General features: G+C 39.3%; 1 protein-coding gene across 1 annotated transcript in view; it reads left to right on the top strand.

Annotated features, from left to right (window-relative positions):
- Nucleotides 1-15,297, top strand: part of RLF (rearranged L-myc fusion) — a 60,949-nt gene extending 45,652 nt beyond the window's left edge. Inside the window, exons 6-7 of the mRNA XM_008065506.1 lie at nt 4,162-4,303; nt 10,175-15,297. Of these exons, the coding sequence (XP_008063697.1) occupies nt 4,162-4,303; nt 10,175-14,827 (4,795 nt within the window). The 3' untranslated portion in view covers nt 14,828-15,297. The remainder of the gene's footprint in view (nt 1-4,161; nt 4,304-10,174) is intronic.
- The last annotated feature ends 635 nt before the right edge of the window (nt 15,298-15,932 follow it).

Here is a 15,932-nt window from a genome sequence, read left to right as displayed (position 1 = left end):
ACTCCAACTCAAAAAAAAAAAAAAAAATTTTGCATGTTGTACATTTGTGTTTTTTCCAACATACTGACATGTCTGTTCTACCCGAAAAAGAAAAGTATTTACCAGCCAATATATTGTCTGATTCACAGTTTTGTCTCCAGTATCTGGCAAAGACCAACATGTGTTTTTTGTTTGTTTGTTTGCTTGTTTATTTTTTGAGTCTCAGTCTCACTCTGTCACCTAGCCTGGAGTGCAGTGGTACATTCACGGCCACCACAGCTTCGACCTGCTGGGCTCAGGCTGTCCTTCCACTTCAGCCTTCCAGTTAGCTAGAACTACAGGCGTGGGCCACCACACCCAGCTAATTTTTTAATTTATTGTAGAGACAAGGTCTTCCATGTTGCCCAGGCTGGTATCAAACCCCTGGGCTGAGGTTATCCTCTCCACTCTGCCTCCCTAAGTACTGGGATTACAGGCGTGAGCCACCATGCCTGGCGCAGCATGTGTTTTACTTAACAGAATTTGTAGGAAATTCAATTTTGTAGGAATTTAAGGAATTTTGTAGAATCAATTACTAAAGTGTGTTTTCTGCTATTAATATAATTAAATTTTCTTTCCAGTTTTTATAAATTTGTATGTACTTTGTTGACAGGAGCTAGGCAATGGGCTAATTAAAGGATACAGTAGATCATCTGAACAACTATTTGCAAAATTTTTTAATGATTATTTATTTTTAAAAATCACATTATTGTAGTAATTGAAGAAGGTTTTGTTCTAGTGCATGAATAATCTTGCAGGCCATGGAGGTATTATTGGTGATGTCAGGATTCTATTGTACAGATTTGAATGGACGATTAAAGTGACTGCTCATCATCCTCACTAGTAACATACTGGTTTGTCATGTTTATATGTTTCTGTAGGTAATAGTAGTTTTAAATCATTGATTCGTAACTATGTACTCATTTATACAACTACAGAGTACGTGATAAAATTTCCTTTTCTGATCGTACTCATTTGGAATCAAATACCTAGAGCCTGAAATACTTTATTTGGCATAAATCAAGTCCTCAACATTCTGATTTGCTGTTATAATTATTTGAGAGACCTTAATTCTCATCCTGCCATTTACCATTTCAGCAACTTTGCCTAACTTTAAGTTTATTGATCTTGGTAATCAGGATTTACTGGCTTTGATAATTTTGTTCTATTCAAATAGGATTGATTTCTCATACATATGACAGATACTGCTTTTTGTCTCTGAGCATATGTCATTCTTTAATGTTTTACACTATTGTCAAAAGTATTTGACCAGACATGGTAGTTCATGCCTGTAATCCCAGCACTCTGGGAGACTGAGGTGGAAGGATCACTTGAGGCCAGGAGTTCAAGACCAGCCTGGGCAGTATAGCAAGAACCTATCTCTACAAATTTTTTTTTTTTTAATTAGCCAGGCATTATGGTGTGTACTTGTCATAGCTATCTCAAGAGGCTGAGGCAGGAGGATCAGTTGAACCCATCAGAATGAGCTAGGGAACGAAACTCAGCCAGGAGGCATAATTCCTTCTCTCCTGCAATCACAAAAACAAGTGGTGGTAAAACATTGTTTTGTTTTCACAGGAGCTGAAAGAACAGGCTTTCCAACATGATAGAAATAATTGTGCTTAGATACCTCATCTTCCCAAGCTGTCTAGACAGACCATTTCTTTGTATTGTTTCCATAATAAGGTTTTATAAAAATACCAGTTTTGAAAGACTTGCTGTCAACATTATCCTAGCAGTTCAGGTGTCACTTGCAGAAGCCTTTGGAATTGTTAAGGAACCATATTCCTTGAGGGCCCAACTTGCCAGAGAGATCTTATTCCAGAGACAGATTGTTTTCATCACCTTCCATTCCTGAGTGACTCACTGTCACCCAGAAGAGAGACATGTCAGGCAGACCTGAGCTTAATTTACCCACCCCAAACAATTGCTACTGTCACATTGGTTTAGGTTTCCTTCTAGCCTCAGATAGATCCTGAAAGTAAAGCATGGATATGGAGCTGAGCAAGAAACTGAAGTTTAGAGGAGATAGAGTTTATCACTTAGATCTCTTGACTGTTATTGAAACTGAACTTGATCACATCATCTGCTTCCCTATAACTGAACCATGGGGGTTCATTATACAAGTCTCTATTTATGAGGATGCTTGAAAATTTTCAAGATAGAAAATTTTAAAGGCTCATGTACTGAACATGAGTACAAAAGTAACTTTCATTGGGCAGAAGGGTCTTCTGAGCCCTTAGAGATCCCTAAATGGGTATTTCAAGCCAAATGGCTCATGTGCCTGTACTTATTGCCTCTGTGGTATCAAGAAGTGACTAAATGGTTTCATCTTAATGCTGCCATAGAAATGTTATGAACCAGAATGAAAAGACGCAGCAGGGATACATAAAGTTTGTCCTGCTCTGGAACTCATGGAAAAAGCGTCACATCTCTCCTCTCTGAGGGCTAATCTAGAAATAAAAAAAAAAATTAGCCACATGTGGTAGCGCGCACCTATCATTCCATATCCTTGGAAGGCTGAGACAGAAGGATCACCTGAGTCCAGCAGGTTGAGGCTGCAGTGGCTGTGAGTGTGCCACTGCACTCCAACCTGGGCGACAGAGTGAGACTCCAACTTAAAAAAAACAAAACAAAACAGGAAAAGGCATTTAATATATCTCACCTACAGAACTTCATAATTTAACCAAGTCTACCTCAAATGTGAACATTTACATTAGCCTACAGTTGCACTATTTTATAATAAAATTTTGAAAATTTTATGTAATTAGTTTAATACTATACTGAAAGTGAAAAACAATGGTTACATAACTACTCAAAAGTACAGTTTCTACTGAATGTGTTTTGCTTTTGTACCATTGTAAAGTCAAAAACATCTTAAATCAAAGCATCATTAGTAGAAAACCATAGGTAATGCCAAGTCCCAGCAAAAACCTCTTTCCTAAGGGAGCACCCACTGATGGCCTCTTATGTCTGTCTCCTTCCCCATGTTCCCTGTGTACTTCAGAGCAAAAAGTGATTTGGATTTATGAATTTGAAATGTAGGAAACTTGAGTTTTTCTGATGTGCTATTAAAAGTGTTTTATTATAAATTGCTCCAGTCTCAAACTTTATTTTGAGTGTGTTAAAAATAATAATAAAATAAAATCAGCCAGGCATAGTTTGACATGCCTGTAGTCCCAGTTACTTGGGAGGCTGAGGTGGGAGGATTGCTTGAGCCCAGGAGTTTGAGGTTATAGTGAGCTATATAATGGTGGCACAGCACTCCAGCCTGGGTGATGGAACCAGACCTCGTCTCCTAAAACAAACAAAAACACTAAAATTTAATTTTTTTAAAAACAGCCACATTTTAATAAGTGATAGCATTATTTTTAGTTTTGCTATTAGCTTCCCTGGCATTCATATTTCACATTTTCATTATCATTTCTATCCTCAGCATTTTTAAGTTCCAAGTGCTTTTGCTTGAGTGTTTTCTCTTACCCATTAGATGTTTTTATTTAAATTTTTCTCCAGCTTTTTGTTTCTTCCATAATGAATCCCATAAATTTATGGGGTTCCTATAGTTTAGCCATTTCCAAAAGTGCCATTTCACTTATTTTATTGGTAGTATTTAAACATTCCAAAATATCAGTCCTAAATAGCATCATGACATTTAGCGCAAGAAAAGGGCCCTTAAGCTCAGTGTGTAGAAGTGTACTGTTAGAGTATCTATTAGTTGTATATGTTTCATTGGTAGTGTAGTGATGTCTAATGATCTCTGCCCACTAGGACAGGGTTTAATTTAGTCAGTTTAATTGCCAGTATAAAGGATAAAACCTTTTAAAACAAGATGGGATACAATAAGATTTTTTAAAATGTCACTCTAAAGGAAATAGTCTCATTTTTGTTTTTCCCTAGACACAAGAAATAAGTCAGATAATTTTCAGGGGCGATTCTTAACAATGTTACCAGTTTGAGAGGAAGCAGCAGTGAATATATATAGACAGCTTTTCATCTAGTTTTTTTTGTTTGTTTCTCTACTGTCAACTCACTTTTTTACACATCAAAAAATGGTGTTGGTGGGGGGCATGGCAGCATTTGCTTTACCAGTTACTTTAAATGTTTTACCGTAATCTCTCTCTCTGTCTCTCTTTTTTTAAATAGGGAACTGACTCTCTTTTGGAGTAAGTTGCAAAGAAGAATCGACCCTTCTTTAGATACTTTTTTGGAGCGCTGTCGTCAGTTTGGTGTCATAGCTAAAACGCAGCAGCATCTATTTTGCCTCATTAGAGTTATACAAACTGAAGTGAGTAATTTACAATTTCTATGCTGATTATAGCTGGAGGGAAGAAATGGGCAGGGAGATAACTTCTCAGACATTTCCTTTCGGATAAAGGAAGATAAGAAATAATGGGGTTTAATCAGATTTATGGAATTGGCCGCATCTGGCCATTTCTGTGCATTGACTTCCTAGAAATTCACAAATTTTCTTAATTGAAAGTGGGATTTGAAATGATAGACTGTCTTCCCTAGAGGAAGGGGAGATTTTGTGTCTTGGTCTTAACCACCCTGTATCTACTTTTCCTAGAACAGTGTTCTGTATTTTTATATAAGCATGTTTGCTTGCTAATTATAATCATAATAATTATATTTATGATATGTATTAGTATACTATGTAATAATTACAAATGAAGAAAATGTAATTGTGTTTTTAGCTCCTTGGGGTAGATTTGTATTTTTCTTGGAGTAATAAACAGTCCCAGAATCAGCTATACACAGATCAATAAACTTCTGTACAAACAGACAGGAAACAGTAAGATATTTTAAGGAAATGTGTATTTCCTAAAATGAAATGAAGTGCCATATATAAAACCTTGTTCTTTGAATTCAGCCTTATATAGAGGTTTTGTTTTGAGCATCTACTCATGATTGAGCTTTCTGTATGCCCATATCTATAGTGGCTCACGGTTATTTTTTATGAGTTACTTCTTTGATGACATCTAAGTATTATTTATGCTGAAGTTAAGGTAAAAGTGAGAGCATTGCTTGAGCCCTGGAGTTCAAGACCAGCCTGGGCAACATAGTGAGACCCTGTCTCTACAAAATATAAAAAAATCAGCCGTACATGGTGGCACACACCTATAGTCCCAGCTGCCGGGGAGACTCATTACATGGGGGTATCATTTAAGCCCAGGAGGTCAAGGCTGTGGTGAGCTGGGATTATGCCACTGCACTTAGGCCTGAGTGACAGAGTGAGACCCCCTACTCAAACAAAACAAAATATTTTAAAAGCCAGTTGTAAAACTATTCCTTTTACAAATAATTTGTAAAAAACTACACCCAGCTAATTTTTTGATTGATTGTAGAGATGAAGTCTCACCAAGTTGCCCAGGCTGGTCTCAAACCCCTGAACTAGGGCAATCCTCTCACCTCCATCTCTCAAAGCGCTAGATTACAAGTGTGAGCCACCATGCCTGGATTCAGTTTTATAGATCAGAAATTCAGTACAATGAAGCAGGATCCGCTTCTCAAATCATCAGGGCGCGCACCATCATGCCCAACTGAAATCAGAGTGTGGGCCAGGCTGAGTTTTTTATTAGACGCTCTGTGGAAAATCTACTTCCAAAGCTTATTCTTATTGTTGATAGAAATCAGTTTATTGAGGTTGTAAGCCCAAGGTCCCTGTTTTCTTGCGGGCTGTCAGCCATGGTCTGTTCTGAGCTCCTCTCATTCCTTGCTTTCATTTTTTCAGCAGCAGAGGTGCAACAGTCACTTCATATGCTTCAAATCTGACATCTTCCATCTCTGATTTCTAGCCCTAGATTTAAAGGGCTTGATTTATTAGCTCAGGCTCACCTGGATAGTCTGCCTATCTCAAGGTCAACTGATGTGAGACTTTAATTACATCTGCAAAGTCCCTTTAGCCATAATATAACTGTAGGAATGTTATCGCATCTTATTTACAGATTCAATCCATACCCCAGGGGAAGACATTATACAAAGGTGAGGGTCACTGGGGATCATCTTAGAATTCTTCTTAATATAAGGAGCCACAGAAAATGAGAAAGCTACTGGAGGATTAGGGAAAGTGGGTTTCTGAAACAGACCAGGGAATTTGCTGTCCATCTGTTGAACCAGACCATTTCTCTTGAAATAGTCTAGGCTACTTTCTGGTATAATCTTTACTCAAAATATTTGACCTGACATGTAGAAGAGATGGGAACTGGTAGGTGGAAGGGGAATGAGTGTAGAATCCCTTTCACATTGAGACTCCAGCTTTTTTAAGGAGAGAGATGATCTAGGTTATATCAGGCAGGATCTGGTTCTGTTGGGAATGGCAGATATCCCACAATAGTGGTGAACTTAAGAATATAGAGGTTTCTGCCTGCCTGCCTCCTTGCCTCTCTGCCTCCCTCTCTCTCTCTCTTTTTTGAGCCAGTCTCCTGTTGCCCAAGCTGAAGTACAGTGGGACAATCATGGCTCACTGCAGCCTTGACCTCCTGGGCTCAGGCAATCCTTCTGAGTAGCTGGAACTATAGGCGTGCACCACCATACCCAGCTCATTTTGTAATTTTTGGTGGATACATGATCTCACTGCATTGCCCAGGCTGGTCTTGAACTCCTGGGCTCTAGCAGTCCTCCTACTTTGGCCTCTCAAAGTGCTGGGATTATAGGTGTGAGCCACCACACCCAGCCGTTTTCTCATATAGGAATGTAATCCAGAGAGACAGGCCAGGTTGTTTTCTTGTCTTCCCATGTCAGAAACCTAGGTTCCTTTTATCTGCCATCAACACATAACTTCCTTCTTATGTTCTTTTATTTTTTATTTTTTATTTTTTAAGTTGGAGTCTCACTCTGTCACCCAGACTGGAGTGCAGTGGCCGCTCCCGGCTACCACAGCCTCGACCTGCTGGGCTCTGGCGATCCTTCCACCTCAGCCTTCCAAGTAAATGGAACTACAGGCGCGCGCTACCATGCCCGGCTAATTTTTGATTTGTTGTAGAGATGAGGTCTCATCAAGTTGCCCAGGCGGGTCTCAAACCCGCGGGCTCAGGCAGTCCACTCACCTCGGCCTCCGAAAGTGCTGAGATTATAGGCTGAGCCACCGAGCCCGGCCGCCTTCTTATGTTCTAAGTTCTAACTATTCCAGTCCCAGCTAAATTGTTTCCATTCCAGATAGCAAGATGGGAAAGGTAGGGGAAAGGTAGACCATGCTATTACACACCTTTCCCCACTCCCTCCAAGACATGCACACACATATGTGAGTTTGAGACTAGCCTGGGCGACATGTGAGACCCTGTCTCTATTAAAATTTTGTTTTAAAAATTAACCAGGCAGGCCACTCGTGGTTGGTCACACCTGTAATCCCAGCACTTTGGGAGGCCAAGCTGGAAGGATTGCTTGAACTCAGGAGTTGGAGACCAGCCTGAGCAATGTTCAAGACCTTGTCTCTACAATAAAAGTTAGTTGTACAAGGTGGTACACGCCTGTAGTCCCAGCTACTTGGAAGGCTGAGGTGGAACGATCACCTGAGCCCAGCAGGTTCAAGCTGTAGTATCTGTGTTGTGCCACTGCATTCCAGCCTGGATGACAGAGCGAGACGCCAACTCAAAAATATATATATATTTTTGCCGAGTATTGTGACACTCCTGTAGTCTTAGCTACTCAGGAAGATCCCTTTAGCCCAAGAATTCGAGATTGCAGTGAGCTGTGATTGCACTACTAAACTCGAACCTGGACAACAGAGTGAGACCCTGTCTCTAATAAACAAATTGTAGTATGATAGAATAAATGTTAATGCAGTAAATTCTGAATCCAGTTTATTTGCCCATGGGTCCCCCCTTTTTTTTAATTGGAGTCTCTGTTGCCCAGGCTGGAGTGCAGTGGCATGACCATGATTCACTAAAGCCCTGAATTCTTGGGCTCAAGTGCTACCCCTGCCTCAGCCTTTCTTTTTTCTTTTTTTTTTGAGTTGGAGTCTCACTCGGTCGCCCAGACTGGAGTGCAGTGGCCACTCCTGGCCACCACAGCCTCGCCCGCTGGGCTCCAGCGATCCTTCCACCTCAACCTTCCGAGTAGCCGGAATTACAGGCACGCACTACCACGCCCGGCTGATTTTTTTATTTATTGTAGAGATGAGGTCTCGTTGCCCAAGCGGGTCTCGAACCCACGGGCTCAGGCAATCCACTCACCTCAGCCTCCCAAAGGCGCGGGATTATAGACTGAGCCACTGAGCCCGGCTTGCCTCAGCCTTTCAAGTAGCTGTGAGTACAGACCTGCCCCACCACACCTGGCAGTTTTTTTGTTTTTTTGTAGACCATGCTGGTCTCAAATTCCTGGGCTCAAGCAATCCTCCCACCTTGGCCTCTCAAAGTGCAGCTACCACACCCAGCTAATCATAGACCTTTTTTGATGGAAAATATTGTGGTACTATTGTTTTGGAAAACATAACTTTGTCTGGTTTAATTCCTTCTTAGTAATAAAGAAACTGAAAGTTAGAGATATGTAACTTAAGGATCATACGCCTAGTTCATAGCAGAGTCAAGACTAGACCATAGGTAGGTCTCTTGATTTAATAGCATAATATAAGTTTATTGTGTGAAGTAAGAGTAAAAAGGATGTGGAGAAAGTCAGGTAAGTTTTAAAATAATTCACAGGTTCTCAAAAGTTGTTATTACTTATTAACTCTTTTTGGAAAACTGTGTGAGATAGACAGTAAAGAATATCCATTCTTTCTTAAGCAGCTTAATCTGGTTGAAGTGGTAAAATGTGTAAAATCACTAACAACACTTTTCAAAGAAAAATAACTAGAAATACCATTCATTATATATTCTGAACAGATATACCAAGAAGTTACTGCCTAAAGGAGTAGTGAATAAATTAGAATCAGGATATGGAATGTGAAGCTGAATTGTGAAGAAATTGGTGGACATGAAGAAATTGGTGGGTTTTGAACCAGGAAGCAAAGGGATCAGGAGTGGCTTGGCATATTGTATCAAGGGCACATGGGATATAGCCAAGTCAGTTAAGCTTTCCAGTCAGTATAGGCTATGCAGTGGTTAAGAGCTCAGGCTCTAGAAATAGATTGCTTTAGTTTAAATCTTTGTTCCTCTGCTCACTAACTGGTGACATTGAACGACTTGCCCGTCTGAGCCTTGGTCTATAAGATGAAGATAAACGTATGCTAAAGAGATACTGTAGATTATGTACCTAGAATGTAGTAAGGGTGCTGCAAATTGATAGCAGTTATTTCTTTGTGTTATCAGCATTTAGAATGATGCCCAGCACAGAATAATTGCTTAGCAAATTGTTTACTGATTGGAACAGTTGAATTTACTCAATTATTTTACATGGTATTATGTTGAATATTTATGCCAGCATTGGTACTGTTTGCTTTCTGTTTCTTTTTTATAACAAGCTTATGGAGTTAGGAGAAAATTCTAAAACTGCCACTACTATTATCATTTCCCTGATGAAGAAACTGAAGTTCAGAGTTGAGAATTTGTCACTGTAGTGAAGCTGAGCTATCTTGTATGCATAATCACATATGACCAGATCTTCCAGATTTTTAACTAGTTTCTGAGAGTCTGCTGCTATAGAAAGATTTTCTGATATCTGTTGTTTTTCCGTAGAAAGCTGAGACTCAATACACCTGTGACTGTAAAGTACTAAATTCTTTCAGGAAGAAATGGAGAGGATCATTTATTTTAGCTTTGAGGTTTTGAAAAACCCAAGTGTTCACGATCCATTCTATACCTGTGTCTCCTCTTGCTCTCGTTTATTTAAACCCTGTTCTTTCTAATTAGCTTAACACCAGTTTTTAAAATCCTCCAGTGACTTTATTTATCCTGAATTTGTTTGAATTCACATGCATTTATTGTTTGTATATTTGGCATATAGATAAATTCTTGGGGAGTTAGGGATTGCTTTTATACGGAATGCCTTGTAAAGTTGGATATTCCAAAAATATACATATTGTCCATAGTTGAAGCATCTAATCCATTTTTTTGCATGTTAAGACAAGAATTATCTCAATGTAACTTGCATGAAGAAAGATTTAAGATAAAATTAAATAACTCTCTAAAGGTTTTGAGTCTCTAAAATACCTCATCAGTGAAAGTTATATAATCTTTCTGTATATGAAAAAAATAACTTTTTTTCCCTCTTTTTCTTACAGGCACAAGATGCTGGTCTTGGTGTGTCAATCCTACTATGTGTCAGAGCTCTTCAACTCAGATCAAGCGAGGATGAGGAAATGAAGGCATCAGTTTGTAAAACAATTGCCTGTCTTTTACCAGAAGATTTAGAAGTCAGGCGAGCCTGTCAACTTACAGAATTCTTAATTGAACCCAGTTTGGATGGATTTAATATGTTGGAAGAACTGTATTTGCAGCCAGATCAAAAATTTGATGAAGAAAACGCACCAGTTCCAAATTCTCTTCGATGTGAGCTCTTATTGGCTTTAAAAGCCCACTGGCCTTTTGATCCTGAATTTTGGGACTGGAAGACTTTAAAACGACACTGCCACCAACTCCTAGGACAAGAAGCCTCGGATTCCGATGATGATTTAAGTGGTTATGAAATGTCTATTAATGACACAGATGTTTTAGAGTCATTTCTCAGTGACTATGATGAAGGTAAGGAAGATAAACAATATAGAAGAAGAGATTTGACAGATCAGCATAAGGAGAAAAGAGACAAAAAACCCATTGGTTCTTCTGAAAGATACCAAAGGTGGCTTCAGTATAAGTTTTTCTGCTTGTTATGTAAGCGAGAATGTATAGAGGCCAGGATTCTTCATCATTCTAAGATGCATATGGAAGATGGAATTTACACCTGTCCAGTTTGTATTAAAAAATTCAAAAGAAAAGAAATATTTGTTCCTCATGTTATGGAACATGTTAAAATGCCACCAAGCCGAAGGCATCGTTCTAAAAAGAAATTACTGTTGAAAGGCTCTCAAAAGGGTATTTGTCCCAAGAGCCCTTCTGCAACCCTGGAGCAAAATCATTCATTGAATGAACAAGCCAAAGGAGAGTCTCATGAATATGTCACATTCAGCAAATTAGAAGATTGCCACCTGCAAGACAGAGATTTGTACCCATGTCCTGGTACAGACTGTTCCCGTGTGTTTAAGCAATTTAAATATTTAAGTGTACATCTTAAAGCTGAACACCAAAATAATGATGAAAATGCCAAGCACTACTTGGATATGAAAAATAGAAGAGAGAAGTGTACTTACTGCCGACGACATTTCATGTCTGCTTTTCACCTTCGAGAGCATGAACAAGTGCATTGTGGGCCTCAGCCTTATATGTGTGTATCTATAGATTGCTATGCTAGGTTTGGATCAGTGAACGAACTACTTAACCATAAACAAAAACATGATGATCTGCGTTATAAATGTGAATTAAATGGCTGTAATATTGTTTTCAGTGACTTGGGACAGCTTTACCATCATGAAGCACAACACTTTAGGGATGCATCTTACACGTGCAGCTTTCTTGGCTGTAAAAAATTCTATTATTCCAAAATTGAATACCAGAATCATCTCTCAATGCATAATGTTGAAAATTCAAATGGAGACATAAAGAAATCAGTGAAACTGGAGGAGTCTGCAACAAGTGAAAAGCAGGACTGTATTGATCAGCCTCATCTACTTGACCAAACTGATAAATCACATTTATCTGAGGATCTTCTTTTCTGTGCAGAATCAGCTAGTTCCCAAATAGATCCAGAAACTGCAGAAAACCTAAAAGAAAACAGTGACAGTAATTCTAGTGATCAGTTAAGTCATAGTTCTTCAATGAATGAAGAGTTAATTGACACACTGGATCACTCTGAAACCATGCAAGATATATTACTAACTCACGAGAAAGTCTTTGTGCCCTCCAGTTTAAAAGAAAAATGTTCCAGTGTGGCAGTTTGTTTTGATGGGACTAAGTTTACTTGTGGTTTTGATGGCTGCGGTTCCACATACAAAAATGCAAGAGGGATGCAGAAACATCTACGGAAGGTTCATCCATATCATTTCAAACCCAAAAAGATAAAGACAGAAGATCTCTTTCCCTGTTTGGGTAATGAACATAATCAGACAACTGAAAAGTTTGATGCAGAACCTAAACCTGGCTCTGATACGAACAGTGACTCCCCAGATGAAGGTCTAGATCACAATATTCATACTAAATGTAAAAGAGAACATCAAGGTTATTCCTCCGAATCCTCCATCTGTGCTTCTAAAAGGTCATGCACAGAGGATACCATGTTGGAACTTCTGTTACGCTTGAAACATTTAAGCTTGAAAAACTCAATAACACATGGATCTTTCTCAGGGTCATTGCAGGGGTACCCATCTAGTGGTGCTAAGTCTCTTCAATCAGTTTCATCTACTATCTCAGACCTTAATTTTCAGAATCAAGATGAAAATATGCCAAGTCAGTACCTTGCACAGTTGGCGGCTAAGCCTTTTTTCTGTGAGCTTCAAGGATGCAAATACGAATTTGTGACCAGAGAAGCTTTGTTAATGCATTATCTTAAAAAGCATAATTATTCAAAAGAAAAAGTCCTTCAGTTAACCATGTTTCAACATCGATATTCCCCATTCCAGTGTCATATTTGCCAAAGGTCATTTACAAGAAAAACCCATCTTCGAATTCATTATAAAAATAAGCATCAAATTGGCAGTGACAGAGCAACTCACAAACTGTTAGATAATGAAAAATGTGATCATGAAGGCCCATGCTCAGTAGATAGGTTGAAAGGTGATTGTTCCCCAGAACTTGGAGGTGATCCCAACATTAACTCTAAGAAACCGCACTGTCACTCTAAAAAGGATGAATGCAGTTCAGAAACAGATTTGGAGTCATCTTGTGAAGAAACAGAAAGTAAAACATCTGATATTTCATCACCAATCGGCAGTCACAGAGAAGAACAAGAAGGAAGAGAGGGGAGAGGTAGCAGGCGAACTGTTGCTAAAGGAAATCTCTGCTATATTTTGAATAAATACCACAAACCGTTCCATTGTATCCATAAAACTTGCAACTCCTCATTCACCAATCTCAAAGGCTTGATTCGCCATTACAGAACCGTTCATCAGTACAACAGAGAACAGTTATGTTTAGAGAAAGACAAAGCAAGAACCAAAAGGGAACTCGTCAAATGTAAGAAGATATTTGCTTGCAAATACAAGGAATGTAACAAGCGCTTCCTGTGTTCCAAAGCTCTTGCTAAGCACTGTAGTGACTCTCATAACCTAGAGCATGTTGAAGAGCCCAAAGTCCTTTCTGAAGCTGAAGCTGCAGCCAGGTTTTCTTGTAACCAGCCTCAGTGCCCTGCTGTTTTTTATACATTCAGCAAGCTGAAGCACCACTTGATGGAACAGCATAATATTGAAGGAGAAGTACATTCAGATTATGAAATTCATTGTGATCTTAACGGCTGTGGCCAGATTTTCACTCATCGCAGCAATTATTCCCAGCATGTTTACTACCGCCATAAAGACTATTACGATGGTCTGTTTAGAAGCCAGAAAGTAGCAAATGAAAGACTGCTAAGGAGTGAAAAGGTTTGTCAGACAGCTCATGCTCAGGAGCCTGAACATCAGACTACCAGGAGATCATTTAATCCTAAGGCTAAAAAATGTGGCTTAATCAAAGAGAAGAAAGCTCCAATTAGCTTTAAAACAAGAGCTGAAGCCCTCCATATGTGTGTGGAGCACTCTGAGCATACACAGTACCCCTGCATGGTTCAAGGATGCTTATCTGTGGTGAAGTTGGAGAGCAGCATCGTGAGGCATTACAAACGTACTCATCAGATGAGTAGTGCCTATTTAGAGCAGCAGATGGAGAACCTTGTTGTTTGTGTGAAGTATGGTACCAAAATTAAGGAGGAGCCCCCTTCTGAACCAGACCCCTGTATAAAGAAAGAAGAAAATCGAAGCTGTGAATCAGAGCAGACAAAGCGCAGCCATTCCCCGGGTGAGAGCAGTGCATCCCTCCAGAACACTGATTCCTCTCATCCTGGTGAAAGAGGTGGAGGTCAGAAAGCTTGTATCGAAAGCAACCAGGTATTTGATGCAGGCACTCTGCTCTGCAGGGGAACTTTGAAATGTAACCATAGTTCAGAAACTACTTCTCTGGAACAATGTAATATAGTTCAGCCTCCTCCTTGTAAAATAGAAAATTCCATAGCTAATCCTGATGGGACTGAAAGTGGGACTTTTTTCACAAGTTTCCAGCTGCCTTTACCAAGGATCAAAGAATCAGAAGCTGGGCAGCATAGTTCAGGGCAAGAAAACACTGTAAAAAACCCAGCCCATGTCCCAAAAGAGAATTTTAGGAAGCATTCACAGCCTAGGTCATTTGATTTGAAGACTTACAAACCTATGGGATTTGAATCTTCATTTCTGAAATTTATTCAGGAAAGTGAAGAGAAAGAAGACGATTTTGATGATTGGGAACCTTCAGAGCACTTAACATTAAACAATTCTTCTCAACCCAGTAATGACTTAATAGGGAGTGTTATGGCAAACAATATAGTGAATGACAATGACCCTGAAGTTGACATACCTCATTCTTCCAATGACTCTGCTATTCATGAGGACCTGACTGCAATCCCACCTTTAATAGTAGCTGAAACAACAACAGTTCCTTCCTTGGAAAACCTGAGGGTTGTATTGGACAAAGCATTAACAGACTGTGGAGAGCTTGCCTTAAAACAGCTTCATTATCTTCGACCAGTAGTTGTCCTCGAAAGATCTAAGTTTTCCACACCAATTTTAGACTTATTTCCAACAAAAAAGACAGATGAGCTTTGTGTAGGAAGTTCCTAAATAGCAATTTTGTTTTAAATTGGCTCCAACACTGCAACCTGGGGACAATTGCCAACTTGAACAAAGGCTGAGAACCAGCCACGCTGTTGTTTAGGGTAGAATAGGCTGTGTATTTACATGAATGTATAATATCTATGTCAGCAGTATCGGCTGAGTCCATTAGCTCTCCAGTTGGTTTAATGATTGGGGGTTTTTTTGTTGTTGTTTATTAAAAAAAGAAATGGAACTGTACTCTTGTTTGGTGCTAATTAATACATCAAGATATACTGGGGCTTCCTTTTTCAAATTAAGTGTGCATGATTGTATATGGAACAAATACTAAGGTCCCAGGGTGGGAGGGCTAGGGAGAGGGATACGGAGTTCTTACTTGACTTGAATGTGCACCTCAGGGTGCTTTGTGTAATATATTGTACACTACAGCATCTTATATTTTTTGAGTTGAGTTTCAATAAATTACAATTTTTCACCCATTCCTTGTTCACTCATAATGAGTTTTCATGCCACATGTAAACTGGAATTGCACCTGTCTTTTTCTAGAATGTGCATTGATATTTTACCCCAGTTATTTTTTTCATTTCTTGTTAATGGAACCATTCAGATCAAGTTTCTTTTTGAATAGCCATTGTCTTAAAATTTTTGTGGAGAGAAAATTCTGAGATTGAGTAATTCACTCTGGGAGTCAAGATAGCTCCCAGAGGAGAATGTCCAGAAGTTGGTCAAGTAGAAAGGAGAGGGTATGCCAAGCAGAACATGAAGGGAGAGCAAATCCAGAGGCATATGAGGCATGTTTCTGAGGAATTACAAATATAATATGCTGGCAGTAAAGGGGGAAGAATAGGAGGAGGTAACACTGTTGTAGAGATAGATACGCAGGAACCAAATCCTGAACACTAAGGACATTGGACTTGAGTCTGTAGGCAGCTGAGAGCCTCAGAAGGATGTTGAATAAAGTAACACGTTCAAATTAATGTATAGAGCACTTGAAATGTGGGGTATGTTTGAGGAGCTGAGAATGGAAACAGTAGATAATAAGACGGAGTAACAGGCAGACTTGAAGAGAATATGTACTACTAATTGCAGCAGAGTGCAGAGTAGAGTCTCCCCC

This window comes from Carlito syrichta, unplaced genomic scaffold, assembly GCF_000164805.1.
Source record: "Carlito syrichta isolate Samal-C Ts95f unplaced genomic scaffold, Tarsius_syrichta-2.0.1 Scaffold308579, whole genome shotgun sequence".
Lineage (NCBI taxonomy): Eukaryota > Metazoa > Chordata > Mammalia > Primates > Tarsiidae > Carlito > Carlito syrichta.
This window is presented reverse-complemented; position numbering and strand designations above follow the sequence as displayed.